Raw genomic sequence first — 22381 nt, 5'->3', positions numbered from 1 at the left:
TACTCTAAATTTGGAAGTGAGCGTAAGGGAGGAAAAAAAAAAAAAGCCCTGTGAACAGAAAGAATTGCATAAACAGTCACTTCTACATGTCTTCTACACAAAATGTGTGGGGTTCTTTCACTGGGTTGGAGTTAATTGGGTTCTTGCTTACGGTCCAGACAACCTTTCTGCAGGCACCGGGAAGAACCTGCAAGTGAACATGTTTGTGCTCCGGGGCAGTCCTGCCCCTCTGCAGCCCCCACTGCACGCCGGCTGCTCTGCACCACTGATGTTCCCCATCCCTGTCCCACCTGAGGAAAATGCCTTCCCCTTAGTGAATACTTCCAGTTCCTTTTCCTAGGATTGAAAACCTTTACTTCCCGACACTGGAAAAAGGGAACAAGCAAAGTTTACTGTGTAGTTCTCATCTTCAAATTAGTCTGTTTGATAACAAGCACATGGTCAGGGGACGGCATAAAAGAGAACAGGATCCCAGAAACAAGTGACACAGTAGAAGATAAAGTTTAGGCAAGCACGGTGGGTTCCCACATTGTCCAGAAAGACTGAGCTTCGCTTTCCTTAGCCTCTTTTGCAGTAAATGTGTATGATTTTGATAGATCATCTGCATTAGTAAAATAAATTCTGCTATTTAGTAAAGAGATTGTATCCCAATAGGAAAAGCTTGTCAGGTGTGTGCACCCGAGCTAGCTGCAGGTTAAAATTGGGCTGCCTCACTGGGGCTGTTCGAAGCGTGTGGAATGTATGTTACGGTGCTGTGGATCACGCAGCGAGGGTACTGACAGTATTACCCTGCCCAGGTGCCACAGCAGCACCTCCAGCACAAGAAGTTCTTCTGCACTCTTAGCAGGTCTCAGGAGCCCTGGCAGCACTGTCTGTGAGTGCCATCTCCTGTGCAGTATTTCCTGAGAGCACTCTATGACCGTTAGTAAGTGAGGCACCTGAAGTTCCTCAAAAATGCTGATTAAGGTCGCTGTGATGCCTGCTAGAGAGGTGATAGCTGGTCCTCTCTGCCTGTCTCAGCATTGTGTCAAACTGAAAGCTGCAGACTGACCTTATCAAACTCCAGGAACGAGGCCCATTAGGCCTTATCTTCGGACTTTCAAAAGATAAAGTTGATCAGGCTTTTCTGTGTTTGAAGGTTTTGTGGGGTTAGGATCTTTTTGGCTGTGAATGGGGTCACTCCCTGCTCTCATCCCTGGGAGCTCGCCGTCCATCAGGCATGGCACAAACACGAGAGCAGCTACAGATGTGAGATCTGTTACATCCCTTGGGTTTTTGCACTCTTGTTATCACTACCAGGGCCTCGGTCTGTTATGAACTGCTGTAGTCACATGCTCTATTACCAGAAATTAGGGTAATAGCAAGTAATTAACAAATAATCCCAGGAACCTTCTCATACTGTGAGTTGTTACTCACTTTTCTCCCCATTATAGACAGCTGAGAGGATTTTTAGACTTCTTCCTTTTTGTGAACATTTTGGTGGTTTGGAGGTTTTTTTAAACTGAGAAAGCAAACCAGCTGCTGAGAGCTAAAACTAGATGCACACAGGAACACAGCCCAGCAATTTGCTTTTATTTCTTGAAGCTGAGGTCTGTCCTTATTAGATCGGGTAATGAAGGAGCTAACGATAGCTGAGGATTGGGCATTGCCTCTGTTTCCCTGTCCATGTCTCTGGAAGTGGTCCCAACTCTTTATCTCATGCTCAGTTGCTGCCTTTTTGGGAGGTCTTCTGTCTTCAGGATTCAGAAGCAAGTGGTCGAGGGAGGTGAGGCAGAGGAAAAAGTCAAATCCTTTCTTCAAGGGCCAGGTTCCTCAATTAATATGGGCGGTAACCTTGGAAAATTCTGTGATCTGGTTCATACTTGATCCTCATCTCTTGGAGTTGTGTCACTGTAAATTAGATTGAGACTGAGTGCAGTATATTTAATTCTCATTTGGCATATATCCTTCAGTTGTAGCTACCTTCCGAGCATTAGTAGAGCTAGCCTGTAGCTGGGCGCTCTTTGTGTGAGCAGAGGAATCAGTGTTAATGTGGGTGTTTGTATGATAAATGCAGGATAAGCTTTTGGTCAGTTCTCATTTCAACTTCAGATCGTGACTCCCCTTTGAAAGCAACAGCTTCAACATGAGATACAGGACAGGGTGTAATTCATTTGCTTATTGCTGTCTGCACATCTTGAGTTTGTGCAGTAATGCTCTGATCACTATCACCCTGCAATTATTCCTTATTGCCACTTCTCTACCACGCATGTCAGCAAAACGAGGTCAGAGAACGCCAGTGATTGCCCCATTTCTGTCTGAAAAAGTGGCTGGGCAAGCCGGTGCAATTCATACAGAAGTAGTATAAAATATGAGTGTTCATATTCCAACTGTTAATACAGTAACAGGGGTTATTAGTTGCAGATATCTCCACAGAGATGGAAGTGACCTCACTTCCTTATTGCCTTCTCTAGAACTTTATTACTATATCATGTTATTGCCTCACAGATACGGTTTCAGTCTGAGCAGTGTGCGGCACTGCAGCTGGGTGCTTGCAAGTTGGGCTAAGCGTTACGAGCTCATTGCTTCACAGCTGTGGTGAGAGCAGGGGAGAGATGGCTTTCAAGCAAAGAAAGAGGGTGAAGGTGCAGTGTTACAGTATGTGCTTCTCTTCAGGATCTGGGATTCTGTTTTCAGATCTATCGCAAGCCTGTTGTGTCATATCAGATGGAGTATCAAATCTCAATTTATCCATCAGTCAAAAGATAATAATAATGTAGGAGAGAACCATAGGATTCAATAAATTGTTCCTGTTAAGACTGCAGTGTTTCAGAAGGAAACCCTAACCTGTAGTCATATTGCTGCATGCTAAAACACAGTATGGAAAGTACCGCAAAGAGTGGGAGAAGGTAGGGAACAGACAATAGAGAGTCGCTCTGCAGTTAAAAGAGCTGCTGTACAGTTCAAGCAGGTGACATACTATTATTTGGATGTTTTCTGTGCTGCTGTTTCTTATAATGCGTATGAGCTGGTAGATCACTACCTTCTTTAGAAATGCTTCTCTTCTGTTTTGGCCACTGATACTTGAAAGAAAGTGCTACTGTCCTAGCTCGAGTATCAAGGCATCGCAACTTGTTACAGACCAGCAGTTGAGTAAATTTAGGGTTTCACAGTAGTTGGGAGCTGGTTGTGTTTCTAGACAGGAATCTTGTCACCTCCTTTACGCTGGCTGAGCTGGCAAAAGCTCCGCTGAAATGGTTGGGTTTAGACTGCGGTCAGGTTAGCATGCAGAGAGGTACATGCCCACCGTGGCTTGCAGCTGGAATTGTACCTCCTGAGGACGGGCTGGCCCGAGCTGTGGGGCTGCTCCTGTGCTGTGTCTCGCTGTGCTGATGATACCGTATTCTTGTCTTTCCCCACACAGGCTGAAGGGAAGGCGGTGCTAATAACAGGCTGTGACAAAGGTTTTGGACATGCCTTGGCAAAACAGCTCCACTCAAAGGGATTTACTCTTTTTGCTGGATGCTTGGTGAGTAGTAATACTGATCAAAATTCTTCCGTGAATGGAGAAAAATGCTTCACAAGTGACAGCCTCTTCAACTGCAGCTCCCATTTATTCTAGTGCAAGACCTGGGGGAAGCGCAGTAGGCAGGGATCTTTACACCTTCCATTGCTTCATTTGCCTGTTGCATCTTGTCATTCCTGTAATTCTGAGCTCTTTAGGGCAGGGACTGTCTGTCAGCTGCCTGTGTGTACAGTAGCTTGCACAGTTGGGCACTGTTCACTGCTGAAAGCCTCTCAGCAATACTGCAACACACTCAATAAGTCTGATAGTCCAAGATTGCTATGGCACTGTGGCTTTCTGTCTTCCCTGGCATCTCTGTTGCTGTCTTTCATACTGTCACTTTCCTTTGGGGACGCTTTTCTCGAATTCATCTCCAAGCCACCTCTCTTGCCTTGGTCAGGTTCTGTTTCCAAAGTGTCTTCTCCAAACTGTGCTTCTACAGGTTCTGTAGAAGCTATTCAGTTTTTGGATAGCTGAATAAACAAATTTACCAATTTCTGATCAGTTTCTGATAACTGTAAGTCTTAGCCTCTGTCACCTGTGTTTGGCAGATGGCATCACTTCTTGCAAGAGATCAGTTTAGGCCTACTGAATCAGAAGGGGTTGCAGACCCATCATCTCAGTACCTGCTTTTGCAGGTAACTGTGTTGTGTAATCCTCTTTATAAAACTGGGCCATCTCCATTGCCATCTCCGCTGGGGTTTTACCCTTACAATGCTTTTTTTTGCTGTTTTCATAGTCAAAACTCATGTAATTGCTGACCTGAACTGTTCAAAACCAGGTCATACCCACTTGTTTCTCTGGCCTTTTCTGCACAGGTGCTCAGGGAGTGATGGCCACAGATTCTTGAGTAGTGTGGAGGGCGAGAACAAACACAAAATGTGGCCCTCATTGCCTGTGTGATCTCAGCAGAGGTTACGTTTTTCCATCACACCAGAAGGGAAAGTTATTATCAGCTGACATATTGTGTAACTTGAGAGCAAGAGAGTCCTGTTGGAAAATTGCCATTATTTGGAAATTTCCATGTGGAGGCTGTGTAAATCCTGCAGTAATCATGTCATATGCTGCTTTGGGATGCCTGACTCTGGGTAATAGCAAGTCAGGCACTCACTTTGCTGAGCAGCAGGCATAGGGAACAGAAAGGAGAGGGGAGGTAGGGTGGTCTGAGAGTGATGTTTGGCAGGCAGCACGCTAGTGCGGAGCAGGGAGTGCCAGGCTCCATTTGAAGTCATATTAAGAAAAGAAACACTCCTGAAGTGAGCCCTGCTTGCTTGTTTTACTGACGTGAAAAAAAAAAAAAAATATATTGCTTCTTGATAACAGATTATTACCTATCCCAGAACATTCAGGCAGCTCTCAGCATGCCCTGTGATCTGGCCTGGCAACTTCTTACTTGGACCCAAAACTCTTGTGGTTCAGTACTTATATTCTGTGTGGAAGTGGAAGGTGCATCAGCAATCGTAGTTGATCTGCAGGTGACTTTCAGGAGATTGACTGAGCACTTGATCCTGAAGGGGCAAAGAGTGGGAAAATGTGATTTTTTTTGTTCTGTGTGTTAATAAATTTTTAGGAGATCTGGACTTAGTGCCCTAGGATTTCACTTGTTTGTGGTCCGGTCCCCCCCTGCCCCTGGATTGGTAGTGTTGATTATTAAGTGCATCTGAAGGTCAGGGTCTGGTGGTAACACAGTAATCTGGTAGCTGTTGCAAAAGTAACACAGCCAAATGCTTTCTGTGGTTCTTGGGACAGCAGTATCCTCACTGAACAGCCTTGTGCTGGCTGAGGGAGATAATAGCGTAGAAATTTAAAATTTGATGAGCAGGAGCTTACTGAAAACCTAATGGTAGAATGCCTGTGGGATGAAAATGGTTTTAAATATAGAGCTGACTGCCCTGAGAAAAGGAAGCATATAGTGACTGCAGAAAAGGACAATGGATCCAAAAGAAGCAGGAAACGTCAGTGAAGTCAGGGAGCTGTTGGGTCAGATCGCTCGTGAAGAATAAGACATGAGCATATGAGTGATTATTGCTGGTAAGTGAAGGGGCACGCATGCAGTGTGGCTAAGGATGCAGCTACCCTATGGTAATTGGCAGTGTGCGTGTAGCTGCTCATGATGAATGCAAGGAAACTTACCCTGTCATGGGAGAAGAGTGAGCTGCTGTGGGGTCAGTGTAGGGTCAGAGCAGGTATGGGGGCAGTTGTCGTAGAGCAGATGCCAGGCTATTAGTTCACACATAGTTACTCCATCATCACTTCCTTGCATGCTTTTATACTGAGAATTAAAGGATCCCGGATGTACCGGCCACCGCAGAAAGCTCTGGCATTAAAGACAAGATGGGTCACTGTCAGCTGCATCAGGAGCTTTTTTTATGATCAGACGGTAAAAAATAAAGCTACAGGAATAACAAGAATACTGCAAGCAGGCTGGGATAGAACTGGAGAGGATCAAGTGCAAAAGGGATTTCATTTAGCAAGGACGAGTAAGTCCAGAGAGAAAGTTTCTGTTAATACATTAGAATTAAGATGGAAAAACACAGAAAGCGATTACAAAAATAACTTGAAAAGTAGAAAGTACAGGAAAAGTTGAAATAATCATTGCTGTCTTTGATCTTACTGAAAAAAAGGGTACATTGTTTTCAGATGCCTACTGCCAGCAGTTTTCATGAGGACTACAGGCAAGAAAAGGGAAAAGAACAGGTAATTTTTACATAAATAGATGTGTTCGAGTCCACCAGGCCTGACAAAATGTACTGAAGAGCATTTAAAGGATGAGCCATTGTGATTTTTGCCGCATCGGTGATACTTTCAGGAGCACCTGGAGGCCAGGGGGTTTCCAGAATGCTGGAAGAGGGCAGATACTGAGACAGACCTCTGGAATCGCTAACCAGGCAGCTCACCTTCAGTGCACTAGATGAAGTTACAACACACTGAACTGTCGGTTTTACAAATGTCTAGATCATAGTGTGATACACACCGTCTGTAAAAGTTTACCGGGATCAGACTGTGCCGTGTCAATCTGATCTCATTCTGGCTAAGCAGCAGAGTGGTTAAAAGGGAAGGAATAAATGTACCCTGAATAAGGGTTTTGAGACGGTCCCTCATGATAGTCTCATGAGCAAACTTACGCTCTAAGCCTGTGACTGCTGTTCAGTCCCAGGGAAATTTTCTTGGAAGTGGTCCCTGGAATAGAGAGTTCACTTGGAAAGAAACGTGCATGGTGCCAAGCAGGGAGGATTGCAGGCCCTTGGGGTAATAGGGTTCAAAATGATCTTGATAGATTGGGTAGAGTCTGAAATCGGGTAGATAGAAACCAGTAATGACAAATACAAGGTGTTCTGCCCAGGAAGCGCAGGAAGGGAGCGGGGGGGATAGGCAGCAGCAGGGCGAGGGGGGAACTGACGCAGATGGAGCGAGCTGGCCGGATCCACGGGTGTTCAGCATTGTGTTTGTGGCTTCCTGATTCCCACTGACATCTCCCTGCGTGTGCCCAAGCGCTTGCCAGGACCTAATCCTCAGTCTCAGGAGCTTCCCTGAAAAAAGGCTGTGGCTCAGTCTGTTACAGGAGGGCTCTCTGCTAACAATCCCATGTGCGATCTGCCTGTCCCTCAGCACCAGCTGCATCAGGATCCTCAGAACCAGAGCAGGAGAAAAGCAAGAATGGGGAAGGGGAGGCAGCCGAAAGCTGGAGCAAGGCTCTTCTGAAGGGTGGAGAGGGCTTGTGTGGCTGTCGGGCTCCCTGCCCAGGAGCAGCTCCTGCGAGGCGGAGGGTGGGGTGGGCAGCCAGAGCTGTGCAGGACTGCGAGGGCAGGATAACCGGGGGAAATGAGATAGCTGGGAGGAAACAGGACGGACCCACTGAAGGTCTCTCTGGAGAGTACTTGGGCAGCAGGCTGGGCTGAAGCAGGGCAGCTTTCAAGTCCAACTCTGATGAAAGTGGAAAGGAGAGCTGAGAGGTTGTCCAAGAGGAAAAAAATCAGGCAAATAAAGTGACAGCAAAAGGAGGGGGAGAGAGGTTTTGCAGGAGCAAATGGGCCGGCACTACTGGGATCCCCCCAGGGATGCTGCTTGGCTCTGCTGCTGCGTGGCTCCTGCTGGTGCACGCCAAGGCCATCCCAGGGAGGACAGCTTGCCTGCTCCCCTGGGAACTGCTACTGGTATCTTCCCAGCCAGAAAATCTACCATTTAAAAAACAAGGGGGAAGTACTGTGTGGGTATCTGAACAGAGAATGTGCTTACAGCCCCTAGAGACTGCAGAACATAAGATGATGTTCGCTTCTTTCCATAGTAAGATGACTGCTTCATTTGTGAAGGTTTTCTGGTCATACGAGTTAAGCAATTTTTTTTACAGTTAAATAGTGGCTGAGGTGGTGTCTGCAACTGTGAAAAGTAGTTCCAACTGATATTGCAAGTGGGAAGTCAGTCTTCCAAAATCAATATGTTTTGTCAACAATGAATGAATTGTAGCTGGGAAGGTAACTTTGCAGATTGAGTTGCACTGGTGATAGGGGAAAATTCATTTCAATATGAATAATGTAAACCATTTAGACTGGATTTTTAAGTTGCTGGTCTATGACTTTGTTTTTAAAAAAACAGTGGAAATATTTCATGTTTAGTTTATAAGCATTATAAAAGATTAAAAAACACATAGGGAAAGGTATTTTCAGTGCTCTGAAGTGACAACTGGTACTTGAGTACAGATACAGCTAAGTTTTTGTTTCTATGTAGATACAGTAAATCTCTTTTACAAGCTGAATTAGCTGTACTTTATTCACTGTTAAGTAGCTGAAAGTTGCTTGTATAACTCAGTGAGATGCAAGAGCATCTTCCAGAAACATAGTGAGGCATCACACAACCCTCACCCATTATGTTCACAAAGGGAATATAATATGTTAGTGACTATGTTATTAAGTACTTGTAATGCCACTCTTAGGGATTCTTTTTGTGGCTAGGTAAGAGGCCTAGACACAGCACATCACTGCGTTTGATGTGCATTAGAAAGCTTCAAGTCTTTATTTGCTGTTTTTGTGATACCTGGAAATAAGCCAGGTGTGAAATGCTGTGCAGACATAGGGCCAGAAACTCCTCCTTACTATTGTCATAACTCCAGTGTCACTATATATTGATTTTTAAGAGAGCTACTCTGTCTTGCTCAGAGCTGAAATGGACGTTTCAGCTCTATTCCTTCATTACACATCATTGTTCACTGGGCTGAAGGTGGAGGTGAGATGTTATATACTATATTCATTAAAAAGCGTGAGATATGTGTAGAAAAACTAAGCAGTTACATGGTTTTTACATCAGCCTGGCTGCAGAGGCAGCTGAGCAGGTGACTGTGGGAGGGTTGCTCGCCTTGTTTGCCCTTGTACTGTGGGAGTTGGTATCAAGTGCTAAAGGAAGAGTGGCAGCCAGGCACGGTGACTCACCAATTCATAATTTCTTCCTCCCTAACAAGGCAGAGCCTGTGATTCAGGAAATAGTTTGATGAATTAAAGCTCAAACCTGCTGTGGAACTGCATGGCTAATCTGTGCTCTATTGGCTTTTATTTGTTGCATAGCACCTGAGCAAGGCTGTGAGGCTTAGGCAACAATCCCGTCTGGAAGTGACCAGATAAAATTTGGGATTTGAACTGTGTTCAGGTTGACTAAACAAAAAAAACCACCCCACAATATTAACAGAATCTCTAATGATAGCATCGGGGTGGGGGGGTGTGGAATGGGGAAAGAAAGCAAAAGGATAGAAAGGAAAGCAGAGCTGTCACATTCTTATTACCTATGGTGTGAAGACAAAAAAAAAAAAAAAAAAAAAGCTTGTTCTTGCTTCCTCAGCCAGAATCTCTTCCTTTCATGCCTTGTGTCTGTAAACTTGTTGTGTAGCAGATCTCCACTGTGCATGTATTTCCGCACATCCTGTTCTGCTGTATAGTAAGAGCAAAATATTACTATTATATAGGTTCAGCTGTAACTGTTTCCTACTGTATCCTGTAGCATCAGACCATTTGCTATTAGGCATGCCGAAGGTCTCCCTGCTGTCTTGTTTTCAAAGTGGTCTGACAATACTGCTTCATTAGAAGCCAGGCAATATTTTGGAATGAAATGAGTACGGTGCCTAATTAGCCATTTGCTTTTAAGCCTAGAAAATCTGACTCTTGATTTCTTTATAAGTGTTTGCTATGTTACCTGCAGAGCATGGAGACTGAGGTAGTTTAGAGTCACCCACAGTTATCCCAGGCTGGCACAGTATTTGACAGTATTACAGATGTCAAACCCTTTGTGTGAGTTAGAGCAGTGGGTCACTGATGGAGATATAGAGGCTGTGCTGGAGGGAATGGGAAGATGGCAGTGGGTTGCATGCTGGTTCATGTGGCTCATGTACCTATTTGTGCACCAGGTTTACACCTCTGTGTGTATTTCAATAGCATCTATTTCCTGTCCGTGTGAACGTGCCCAGCCCAAAGCTGCATTACTGCTCCTTGTCTGTCTTAGCAGGACGTCTTTCTTTTCTGCTGAGCAGGACGAGAATGGAGATGGAGCCAGGGAGCTGAAGAACATGAAGTCAGATCGCATGCAAGTGCTGCAGATGGATGTGTGTAGTGACCAGGAGGTGGCTCAGGCTGTGGATTTTGTGAAGAGGACCCTGAAGGAGCCAGAGGAAGGTGTGTGGGGATCTTTGTAATTCCAGCACAGCTGGCTCTTTGCTGTGCTCCTACAGAGCAGGCCATGCACTGGCCAGGTCGTTCCCTCTCTGCATGGCCAAAATAAGGTCAACAAGCCTGGGGGTCTGTGACAGTGTGTGGCTGGCAGTCAGGCAGTGCTGTACCTGGGTCAGTGAGGAGAACTGTCTTGCAGTTGATGTGACATCCACATGGGAAGAGACCAAGACTGGCTAGAGGGTGAGGCTTAACCCTACATCCCATAAAAAGTGATGAGTGGAGGCAAGCCCACGAGAGCCTGCGTCTCCCTCCTTGAGTGTCTGTGAAGAGCATAGGGTGGGCAGAGCCTGATCCCCTCCTGGTGCTCCTGCTGCAGCCTGGCTCCCACAGACCTTTCTGTAGTGACTCTGCTAGTCACTAACAGGCCATGCCTGCTTAGTGCTGTCCCCTCTGCTGTGCTGGTACAACTTGTTCGTGTAACTGGGTGCTGAGCTGGAGGATAAAACTGATCTGACCCCAGACCTGGATTATACTTCAGCCAGGTGAATCCATATTTTCAGTTTGCCATGCAACATCCCAAAGGTGATGCAAGACAGGATCCAGGATGGGCTTGGCATAGAGCACCTTAATCCACACACCACACAAAGTGTGAGTCCAACTCACAGACCCTAGGAACGTTGGGAAGAAGGTAGGAGTCCCCTTCTGTATACTTAGTTCCTCCTTGGAAATGTGCATGAGGCTGGGAAGGCAGGAGAGTGCTTATTGCAGGGCCAGTCCAAGATGCTGTTAGTGCCAAGGTGCTCCATGTCTATCCTTGAACTGACCTCTGCGCTTGAGTGGAGCAGAGGTACCTGGGGAAAGGGATGGCTGATTGCGTTGTACACTGCTTGGCAGCTGGATTGAGTGTCAGGCAGCTCCTCGTGTGAGTGGTTTGGCAATGGGATGTGAGCTTATAGTGGGAGTCTGGTGTGACACCACCTCACCTCTTCCCATGTGATGAGGTTGTGAGGCTTCTCCCCATGTGGGTTTCTCTGCAGCCTCTGTGCTAGTAGCAAGGTGGACAGCAGCTGTAGACCTGGGCTGAGGGTGGATTGAAGTTTCGTATCTCTGGCTCTAGGGCTTGTGGGTTGTGTGGCTGGAAGGTGGTTGCTCCTCTTGAGGTGTGGATGAGACTGCCATGGGCCTTTCTTTGTTCACAGCAAGTATAAAGCTAGTAAATAACAGTAGCTCTAATCTTCATGCAAATTGCATGAGCACACTCTTCCTTCTAAAACAAGCTTATGAAATGTAACCGAGTTACGTACAAGCTCTGTTCCCACACATGTTCTCTCTGCGTGATTTTTCTTCCTACACAATTCCCCAGCCCTCATCACACATTTCACAGTTTCTCAAGCTTTTCCTGAAGAACTCGGCAACAGAGGTGGCACAGAGCCATTCCCCACTGAGTGAAAGCTTGTAAGGGAGCAGCTCTGTTGCTTCTATAAATGCAGCAGTGTTTGCAAAATCGTGTGTGTAGCAGGGACAGAGAAGTCTTGCATCCTTGATCAGCAAGTTGGACTGGTTCCTGCTGCTCTTGAGCGCCTTATTTTGTAGTCGCTTGCTGCAGCAGTATGCAAAGCAGCAAAGGCTTCTTTTGAGGCACATCGGTGTGACCAAGGTCTGGGGCTTGCCAATAAATAGTGCTCAATAAAAAGCACTGGAACATAGAGACCACTGAGACTGAGGTGCCTTGCACATGGGTGCTTGTTGCACACTGAGTGTGGCCCCAGAGGAGCTAGTGCAGAACAGTTCTTGTTCTGTACATTTATACCTCTGCTCACTGTGCTGTGTACATAAGGCTAAACTAATTTCGATAGGAGTGCCCCTGTTTGTTTTCGATCTTATGCAGTTCCCACTGCATTGTTGACACTAAAGAAATAATAGTGATAAGGCTCTGCTAAATAAACACACGGCTGTCCAGCAAACAGCCCTGTGACGGGGTACCTATCAGCACGTTGTTCTGTACGTAACATGACCTGATCGGTGAGCAATGACATTCCAAGAATGAACTATTGTAAATAATGTTTTTATGAACGTCCATCGTAACCCAAGAAATGGGAAATCATTGTAGAGAAATCGAGAATCAGGAATACTCTGCGGAGGTCAGTTTGGGACTGACAGTTTAAGTCTTTTGTGGTCTTTAGTGAATCCCTGCCAAATTTGCTCTGCGTAGCTTTTGTTACTGGTGAAATTATGCCATCAGATGCCCTGTTTCCATGGTCCTCCTGCTAGCGATTAGACCCTGCTTTGCAGCAGCCTGAGGGACCCCTTTGGGCTGAGATGCTGTGCTGGCTGCCAGGTGAATGTGACTTTCAAAGTTATCTTGACCTGTTAAAGCTGGCAACTTCAGTAAGTACAGTAGCAACAGGCAGGGAGGGGATCTTGAGCAGAGCAGAAGTAGAACTACCTGACTACAGCATTTAGAAACTTGACTTAATAAAAATGGAAGGATAGGTAAGCAAGATGTTTTCTTGGCTTCTGCTGGAGGCCATGACTTATCTGTTATCCCAAACAGCCCCTGGGGCTGTTGTGGCCCAGTGGGGATCAGGAAGGGGTTGTTCTGGAGGGGGATAATGCTGCAGGCCAATGAACTGGAGTGATATTCACCACTGTCTGGCAGAGACAGGCATGCAGGGCAAAAGGGGTGCTGGGATCACCATATGAGAGCTGGGAGATGCCGGAATGGTGGCAACTATGAGAGGCAAATAGGCAGATCTGGGACAGATCATGAGAGAATGTTTAATGCACTGTTATCACTGGGTAGGATGTGACCTTCTATGGTCCACTGTATGTGGCTGGTCAACAGCCTTCAGGGAAAAAGAGCTTAGCTGGGAACAGGGCAGGATTACTAGGGCCAGTGTGAGAGCAGAGAGCCAGTCTAGCATGGGCATGCTGGTGTTTTTAAATGCACCAGGAGGATACATTCCACGGGTATTTATTTGGCAATGGTAGAATAGTGCAGTTTTCTTAGAGGGCTGTTTTGGTGCAATACATGGTTACTATCTGACCATGAATAAGTATAGGCTGGAAGTTATTAAAAGATTTTCATCCATCAGGGCAGGGAAGCTGTGGAGCAGAGGCAGGGCAAACAGCCCAAAAAATTTTGAGAGTGAGCTTGATAAAACTTATCAACAGGGTGATATGACATGGGTGCTTTTGATAGCAATGTCAGAGCTCCCTGGACATGAAGACTCCTCCTTAGCCCTGTGTGTGTTCTTGGTGGCAAGAGGAAGGTCGGGGAGTAGAAAGGGGCCCCGGCTCCAACTGGGTACTTACACAGTGAAAAATAACCATGGTGTATAGCAAGACATCTAATGAGAAGCAACTGTCTTATCTTGTTCCAGCTCTTCTGTTTGTTCCTCCTGCAGTTTATGGCTGTGTAGTCCTGTGCTTCAACAAACTCATAAAGTACAGACTCAGTCCTACAGATGTTTGCCACTGGGACTCCTGCAGTGATCACTTCAAGGGTCAAGTCTTCAGTGACCTGCTGGGTCCTGGACTTGTAGGGAGCTCGGTAAGTGCAGTCAGTTTAATTTTGACATGACTGCATGCACAAAAGACATTAATTTTTAAATTCTAGTAGTTTTAAGGGTTGGTTGTAAGTGTGCCGTGACCTGCTATAGTTAGTATTGAGGGAAACCAAATACCTGGACTAAAATACAGGAGCTGTTAACTGGGCTGTGAACCTGCAGGTCAATACCATGTACTTTCCAAAACACTGAGTCAGGGTAGTGACAGTGATTTAGAAATCCAAGACACTTGGTTTTCTTTTTTTTTTTTTTTGTATTTTTTTTTTAATTGAGGGGAAGTCTAGCCATGACAAAGTCACTGAGTGAAGACAAACCTGGGACTAACAGGAGGCATAAAAGATGGTCAGCCAGATCCAGCCATACAAAGGCCCAGGACAGAATTTGACCTTAGAGGAGACATTCCGAGAGGCAATGCTTGTGTGACCCCATCACTCTCCTTAGTGGTCTAAACAAGCCCCACTGGGTTCACTTCTGGTGTATCAAGAGTGTATTTCATCTCCTTGCTTTTTCTCTGCAACTTCTTTTTCTACAAAAGTGCCTAGTTCTTTGTCAAGGGGTTGGGTTACTTTGAACAACAAGGCAAGTTGCTTGTCTGCGACACTTCCTCATTCCACTCTTTAACCATGTATTTGTTGGCAGGTCTGTGGGGCCTGGTGAACAATGCTGGTGTCTCGACCTTTGGAGAGGTGGAATTTGCAAGTTTAGACAACTACAAGAACGTGGCAGAGGTCAACCTGTGGGGCACCGTGAGGGTGACAAAGGCTTTCCTGCCCCTCATTCGACGAGCTAAAGGTACGTGCTGGGCAGCGTGGCAAGACTCAGAGAGAGTTTTTGCAGCACAGCAGAGAGATGTAGCTAAAAATCATGGCTCAGACTGTGCTTTGAGGAATGCCTGTACAGTCCGAGGAGGTTGTCTGAGGCATGCAGGCAAACTAGACAGCAGGGTTCAAAATGCTGTGTAAGCATTTGGTAGTACACGCCACTCTTGGGGCAGTCCAGGCACCTACACAGCAGGTGCTATCTTAAACATCCCAGGACATCAGAGACCTTTGTGCAGTGCTGGCAGATATCAAACAGGACTCCAGGCCACCTTTAGAAAAAGTGACTGCAGACCAAACAAAATAATTCTGTCCTCCAGTGTCCACCAAGTGCTTATGTTTGGATAACTGAATCTTCTCCCTTCGTGTTATTCACTTCACAGATGATTGCAGAGTGGTAGTGGTGGAATAAATAAGAGTCAATAGCAAACGTTTCAGATATCTTACAAGATAACAGTATTATCAAAAGTCTTTAGTTTATATTAAAAAAAAAAGCATCAGCAGAACTCTAAAGAACTTCTTTATTTAGCGTATGTGGGAGAATGCTGGCACAGCTGTATGTTCTGTGAGGACAGAAAGGGGTTATATTGAGAAGATTGCTCAGATACTGTTCCCAGAAAGTAAGTACCCACTAAACAATCCCCCTCTCACTACAAAAGGTAGCTTACCCATCAGGTCAGCAGCTGGTTCTCACAGTCCCTCCAAGCTGCGCTTAGTTCTGGAATGAGAGCGCAGAGCCACCCACTTGTTTCTCAGCTAAAATTTCAAGCTGCAGAAGGGTGTCATGCTCCACGGCTGTGAAAATCCTCTCTGTAAAAATAGCTAGTGAGATTTCAAGGGCCTGTTTGTAAGTGCATCTGAAACCATAATTGTCCACATCTTGTCTTGGGGAAGGACAGAGCCATCCACAGAGGAGCGACCACTGCTGTTGCTGCCCCTGGGCAGTGCATGATCTAACACAAACTGCCAGAGCTCTGCAGTTGGGCTGGCATGGGCTGCTGGTGGGAGTTAGGACAATTGCTCTTTGCTGCCCCATAGTCTGCAGCACATCAAGTCTCCTCTCTGTTTGTCCCAGTCATGTAGCACTGTAGGCGCTCCTGGCCAGCTAGCTGGGTGAGCAGGCCATGCTGCTCATGCTGCATGTTCAGAGAAACCTCCACTGGTTCTCTGCCATCCAGCTCAGGTCTAGAAGCATGTCGCTGCATTAGGCAGAGGGGCTGCAGATGAGCTACCATGCTTAAAGAAAGAGCTTATATGGCATCATGCTGTGTTGTGTGCTTTCCAGCTTGTAACACTGCTAGCTGGGATCTTGAACGCTTACCTAGCAAGATGCACGAGTGGGGCCCGCTGACGTGAGAGCACACAGCTAGTAGCCTCGGAAGATCTGGGTACTTCCCTACTTGGAAATTGGGAGGGAAATGTCTTGTGTGCTTTGTAAATCTTTTTTAATACAGAGTCAGGCATGTGTACCATCCATGGAGGAGGCCAGAGCAGGGACTAGCCTTGCTTGAGTCAGGAGAGAAAGACTCCTTGGCAGGGAATTTGGATACCTCTTCAGGATTCGGATTTTACAAATCTGAATCATTCAACAAAGCACCTTTTTACTAGGATGTTCTGGCTGCTTTTTCTGCATCCCATAATCTCTCCCTGCTCTTTTCTCTCTAGGCCGTGTGGTGAACATCACAAGCATGTTGGGACGGATGGTGAGTCCATCCCGCTCCTGCTATTGCATTTCCAAGTTTGGGGTGGCAGCCTTCTCTGACTGTCTCCGGCAGGAGATGTACCGCTGGGGTGTCAGAGTCATCCTCATTGAGCCCAGTAACTTCGTGGCAGCGACAGGCATCCTGACGGCGGACGGCATTGACAAGCAGGCTGAGGCACTGTGGAGCGGAGCCAGCGACACCGTGCAGGAGGACTATGGGAGGGAGTATTTCACTCGCCATGTGGCCCTGATGAAGTCCTTTGTTAACAGTGGCCTGAAAGACATGTCTCTGGTCTTGAATGACATCACTGATGCGCTCACTTCCGTGTGCCCGAACAACCGTTACAATCCCATGGAGACCTATTGGTGGGTGAGGCTGCAAGTCATGACTCACCTGCCCACTGCCATTGCTGACTGGCTTTACATCCCCGGAGCCACCCTGTAAATGGCCGTCCTTCAAGCATCCTTCCAGTGCTCGTAGGTGCGCACAGGTTAGAGCTGAGTTAGTCAGGGCTGTCTGCACCCATTGCTGATGCATCTCCCCTTGTAGACATGTGTTCTTTCTCTTTGGGTTATGGCTTCGTGTCTTGTCTTATAGGATGCTGAGAACAGCATGGCTTTTTTTGTTTTGTGGTGGGCTTTTTTTTTCTAATTCTTGCTCTTTGTGTTCCCTGCTGTCCTGATTAGAGTTGAAAGGTATTTTCCTTCTAACTGTGGAGGACGGAGAGGAAGGTTAACATAATGGGTCAAATATGTGGCTAGTGTAATTAGGTCAGCAGAGTTCCCCCGGTGATAAATTTGGCTCATTAATGGGCTCTGGCTTTTCCTTACAAGGACAGGCTGCTAATAGCAGAGCAAAGCTGTTGCTATGAGATATCTCAAAGGGAGAAACTAAAATGGGTAACAAAAGCAGAGTTTTCCATTTGGTTGAAAATGGGTCAGACACAGCTTTCCGTTGTTTTCCTGATACTGCTAGGAAGCTCTGCTGTGCTGTGACTGTCTGCTCTTTCCAGGAAAACAGCAACACTGCCTCTAAACAGCCTCATTACCTAGCTCGGGGGGAGGTGGGTCAGAGCCCTGCAAAGAAGGGTTCTTGCCTCCCAGCACTGTGGCCAGGAGCTGCCAGAGCCAGGGAAAAGCCCTTCTAATTATGAGTGAGGTCTGAGCCATCCCTCCGTCAGTCCCTGTGGATGCTGGGACTTGCAGCCTCTCTCTACCCACTGCTGATGAGCTTGGTGGGACAGGCTTGAATGTGATGTAGCAAACAAATTTGGATCCTCTGACTGCTACTGTAGGTACCAGTGCCTGAACTACTCGGCTGTGGTACAGACGCTGTCCAGCTGTCCCCCTGCTTCCCTCGTGTCACTGCCCCATGCTAGGCTCCCTCTTGCTGGTGAGGGAGCTGCTCTTGCTTTCCCAAATCAGTTTTTTGGTTTCGTCCTCTCTGCACTTGGAACAATGATGGGGCACTGTGCAGCCAGCATGGCCTGACTATGAGCTCTGGAAGGGTGCTTTAAGTGACACCTTTCTTTTTTTTTCTTTTTTTTTTTATATTGCACAATGAAATTTTCATGTCACACGTGATTGTCTCCTCAGAGAACCTCCTGATAACTGGTATGAGCTACTTCTGCACAGTGTCACCAAGGGTCTTTCCTGTCAGCTGTATAGAGGGATTTCAATCATTTCTCCAAGTGCTGGGGCTGCCTGGCTTCATGCCCTGTTCCTTCTGTCCCAGTGGTGACCATTAGCGGAGCAGCCTGGGGGCTGTGGGCACTGCTGGCCAGGCTGGGACCCTACCCTCTCACTCTAGGGACCAGCTTTCCCTTCCACTACTAAACTTTGTTCTGTTTTGTCCTGTGTGAGATTAGGTGGCTATGAAAAGAGCTTATCATTTGCTCTTTCCTCATCCGTCTGTGCTAGCTCTGACTTGGAAACTGTGCCATAAACATTTTTATATGCTGCTGGCTGTAAATGCTAATGCTTGGAGCCTGCACACAGCTGTGAATGCTGTGATGCCTGAGGAGGAACGCAGGCTTCCCTTAGAGATGCTGTGGAGGTAGCTTGTATTACAGTAGTTACAACTACTGGAAATGCTGGCCGTGCAGTTCTTTTCTATTCCAGATCATCAGCACATGGAGATTGCCTGGGATCCAGGACTCAGAACAATCCCACCGAACCGCAGCTTAAGTGGTGTTGTAGTCACTTCTGCCCCCTGCACTGTGAAATGTGAGTAATGTTAAGTAGCACTGATTTACACGGAGAAAAAAATAAACTGTGAGATTTGTAAAGCACATGTCTGTGTCTCTAGTGCTCATTTCTGTGTTGTTTTTCCCACCCTCTTTGAATCTGAGGTCGGGATTTAATTGGGCTCGGTAATTAAGGAGGTGGCAGTGGTGGAGAGTGGTAAAACTTTCGTGCTTGGACGAAATAATGTGCAGTCTGATAGGCTTAAAAATGCAGAAGAGTACAATCAGTACTGGAATGAATGAAAGCAGGTAGTGGGACTGTGGAGGCGCAGTGAGAACTGCCTGGAGCAGAACAGACAGCACAACTCATTTCATCAGCAGAAGGCAGCTAGAGAGAGGCCTCTCTGCAAACACACACATTGTCAGTGTTTGTATTTTATGCAGTTTCTCTCAAATGACAGTGTTGAGAGTGTGATGCTGTGCGTTATTCATTGCCTCAGCACTCTGTGTGTAACTAATCCAAATGCTACAGCTGTCTGGTAATAATGATTAGCTCTTCTCACAGACAGAGCGGAGACTTGCAAGCCAAGAAGTGTCTGAGGCCATGCAAGAACCTCGTGGCTGAGTCAGGGTTAGGATTTCATAGCATGTGAGCCCCAGTCCCTTCCTCTGCCCCCAGTGCTCAGGTGAGCTGTCACTGCCTGATCTGGTTTCTGCCTGGGCGGGGAGCTGTGGGTGAATGTCTGGGGGTGAGAGGAGCAGAGTGCTGGTGTGGGAAGAGCAAGTATCAAGTGTTTCTGTATGGTGCAAATGATCACGTGAACTCAGAGCCAGCGGAGCAAAGCCAAGATGACCGAGCAGGTCCCTTCCCATCTTGAGCTTCCAGCAGCCGTTCACTGAAAACTTGGTTCTGAAATCTGTTCCCCGAGGCAGCCAGACCCTTGTTTCACATGGTAGTCTTCATTAACACTGGCATGGAGGGCAGGTCATTGTCTTGCTGGTGAGTAACAGAGGGAAGAAAACACAATTCCATTTGACAGTAACCTTCAAAGCCAGAGGATGGAGGAGACGGAAGTTCAGTGAAATCCCTGGGAGTCCATGCTCATTGCTGCTGTGGTATCCTGTGAGGAGTTAGGCTGCCGAAGGTGCCTGTGACTTTCCTTTCAAGGGCCAGCTGCTGAGGCCATGGCAGCATCCTACCTCTTTCTGCATGTTTCTCACAATGCTTCGGAAGATGGTAATAGTACAGCTCCTTGGTGCACCCTTTAGCCTGTGTAAAGTGTTTCTGTTTTCCCTTTCAGATCAGTGTGGTTCTCTGCGATGACACTGGGAACCAAAAGGTGGTCCTCTGCATATCTTGTTTGCTGTGGTTCAGTTTAACACAGCAAGGGTCCTCCTGGGGTCTCCCAAGCAAGCACTGTGAGTCTGGACACTCCAGATAGCTTCAGGTTCTCTCTGTCTTGACAAAAAAAAACCCAAGTCCCAAACCAGTGGCAAGTCCCAGTGTGTGTCCCAGACCTCACGGCAACTGTGGTTCCTGCTGTAGCCCCAACATGAAACCTCCACTAGCAGCAAAGGGAGAGTTTAGAAGACAAAAAGTTTATTGTGAGTGAAGTGAATAAAGATATCTGTAAAAGCCAAGAGAAACCAGAAGTCTCTTCTGAGTGGCAAGAGCTGGAGAGGAAGTGGTTTGTTTCAGGCAGAGGCGAGAAGCAGCAAGTTGCTATGGAGATCCCTCATTGATAGTCCTGTACGTGTTTATCTCTACACTGAGCTACACAGAGGATGGGAATGTTTGCTGCTTCCTCTGGGCTTCAGAAGTCTTTACCAACTGTCCCGAGTGGCTGATGTCCCAGGTCTGCTGTCCTGATGTGGCAGAAGAGCTCAAACAGTTGCAGAGCTGGCCAGGAGGCATGCTGTACCAAAAGCGAGCTGTGTAGTGTTACTGGGAACTCTGCTGGGCTGACTGGGAAGACCCAGTGTTTGGATGTTGGAATGTTTGTAGGCAGTGGGTCGTGATTTCTCTTAGATAATGTTGACCATCAGGGTATTTCTGTGTGCCGCCTTCCTCCCAAGCGGTGGTCCTGTAGGTGCACTGGCCAAAAAAAAAACAGTGCAAGGGATACCAGAGATGCAAAGTGGCAGCGTTGCTCTGGCTTGCAGGCCCAGGCTAATGGATACTCCTGTTCCTGGCCAGATGATGCATATGACTGACTTGTGGCGTGTTGGGACTGTCTGCTGTGTAACCTACTGCTTTGACACCTGGGACTGAGTCAGTAGGTGTTAGAGGAAAGTTTAGGATTTGAGAAGCACTTCTTTCTCAGCTGTGGCTTCAAAGCCAGGCAGGCAATTGTGCCACTGTCAGAAATGTTATTGGGAAAAGGACACCAGGGACGGCAGTGCTTTCACACACAGCAGCAGCCCTGAAAACAGCACGGGACATTACCCAGGTCAGGGCTTTACATCTGCTATGCCGTCAGCGCTTTCCCTGCTCCCAAAAGTGAGGACTTGGCACCTCTCGGGAGGGCTGCCTCCCCCAGGGCTCCTTGTCTTCCTTGGGAAGAAATCAATCAGCAGTATCAGTTAGAAAAAAATCAGTGTTAAACATGTCAAATGAAGATTAGGAAGCTGTGCTGAAGACCTCTACAACAGCTCAGAAAGCCGCTGAGGTGCTGCCTCGCACAGGCAGATGCTGTCCCAGCCGCTCTGCCAGCAGCCAGGGCAGTGCCATGGAGCAGGACACCTTCGCTTGCTCGCCGCTTCTGCGGGGAGCTCTGCTCATCGGCACCCAGCTCTGCAACAGTGCCACCCAGCGCACCCTGAAACAGGCGATTTGCTTACCGTTTTAGAAACTTTAAGACCTAGGAAACCCGGGATGGGTTTCTCTTTCTGGCTTGGAGACACCCCCCCCCTGCACATGGTGGTGCTGTGCTAGCAACGGCAGCACCTCTCCTTCTGGCTGGGGTTTCAAAACATGAATCTTCAGCATCTTGTGCAACCACAACGCTGAAAAAATGTCTTACAAACAAACCCAAACCAATACCAGCAGGTTTCTCAGCCAGCAGCCTGAGCCCTGGGGACTGGAGAGATGCTACAAAGAGCAGGAAAATTTGTAATGGAGCCAGCGCCAGCTCCAGGGCCTGGCCTGGAGCCAGACACAGTTAATTCATTCTCAGCAGTGCTGGAAAGGCCACAGGGATGGTACTGATACAGCTACATCATCCTCTCCCCTGGCATTCTTTGAGGAAGGGACCAAACCTGTGTCTTCACCTCAAAACGGTGAAATACTACTTTTGCCCTGACGGAAGCTTATCAGGAGGCACAAAGCGGCCGTGCGCGCTGGTCTACTGCAGCACGCAGTGCCTTCTCTTGTGGTATCCTGATAGTGAACCAGCGCCTTGGAGCACTCAGCGGGATGTGGGGAACGACATGCAGCGCCCTGACGAGCTGTGCCGTGAGTGCCCCTCCTGCTCCATGCAGGCGGGCGGCAGGGCTGGCTGGTGGCATCGGCTCCCTGGTGCAAAGGCAGCTCCGGGCACACTGCTTGGCCAAGCCGGTGTTCAGGTGTGGTTATTGTGCACGTGCTACAGCGAACAGGCAGTAATTCACTGCCCTCAGGGTGGTTTAATTTGGTTCCCTGAGGGTGGTTGGTCTCACAGAACTTTTTGCCAATAGAGCAGTAACAGACTGGGGTCTCTGCCCACCCCATCGCCTGCGGATTTGCAGTATCGCTTTCCTCTGTCCTTAATAGAGAAGCTGTTTGTGTTCTGGTCCCATGGTATTGTCAGGGAGGCATTTTTCTCGTCTCTTTTCTGATAAACCACATCGTTATCAGATCATCCACCAGGCGTCTTCCAGCCCTAAGGAACTGATATGGAGAAAGTCTGAAACTTTCTGGCTTTTTGGAAAAAT

General features: G+C 47.3%; 1 protein-coding gene across 1 annotated transcript; it reads left to right on the top strand.

Annotated features, from left to right (window-relative positions):
• Positions 1-2594: 2594 nt before the first annotated feature.
• On the top strand, positions 2595-16728 carry LOC104285040 (D-beta-hydroxybutyrate dehydrogenase, mitochondrial-like). The gene is made up of 7 exons (XM_009883433.1): positions 2595-2637; positions 3179-3258; positions 3404-3508; positions 8327-8332; positions 10056-10197; positions 14403-14555; positions 16247-16728. Exons 1-7 carry the CDS (start codon positions 2595-2597, stop codon positions 16726-16728), a joined length of 1011 nt encoding a protein of 336 aa, XP_009881735.1.
• The last annotated feature ends 5653 nt before the right edge of the window (positions 16729-22381 follow it).

Source organism: Charadrius vociferus, unplaced genomic scaffold, assembly GCF_000708025.1.
Source record: "Charadrius vociferus isolate BGI_N301 unplaced genomic scaffold, ASM70802v2 scaffold214, whole genome shotgun sequence".
Classification (NCBI taxonomy): domain Eukaryota; kingdom Metazoa; phylum Chordata; class Aves; order Charadriiformes; family Charadriidae; genus Charadrius; species Charadrius vociferus.
This window is presented reverse-complemented; position numbering and strand designations above follow the sequence as displayed.

Coding starts and splice junctions, on each gene's coding strand:
- LOC104285040 (XM_009883433.1), top strand. CDS start 2,595: ATGGCTTTCAAGCAAAGAAAGAGGGTGAAGGTGCAGTGTTACA. Junction 10,198..14,402: donor CCTGAAGGAGCCAGAGGAAG/GTGTGTGGGGAT, acceptor ATTTGTTGGCAG/GTCTGTGGGGCCTGGTGAAC. Junction 14,556..16,246: donor CCTCATTCGACGAGCTAAAG/GTACGTGCTGGG, acceptor TTTTCTCTCTAG/GCCGTGTGGTGAACATCACA.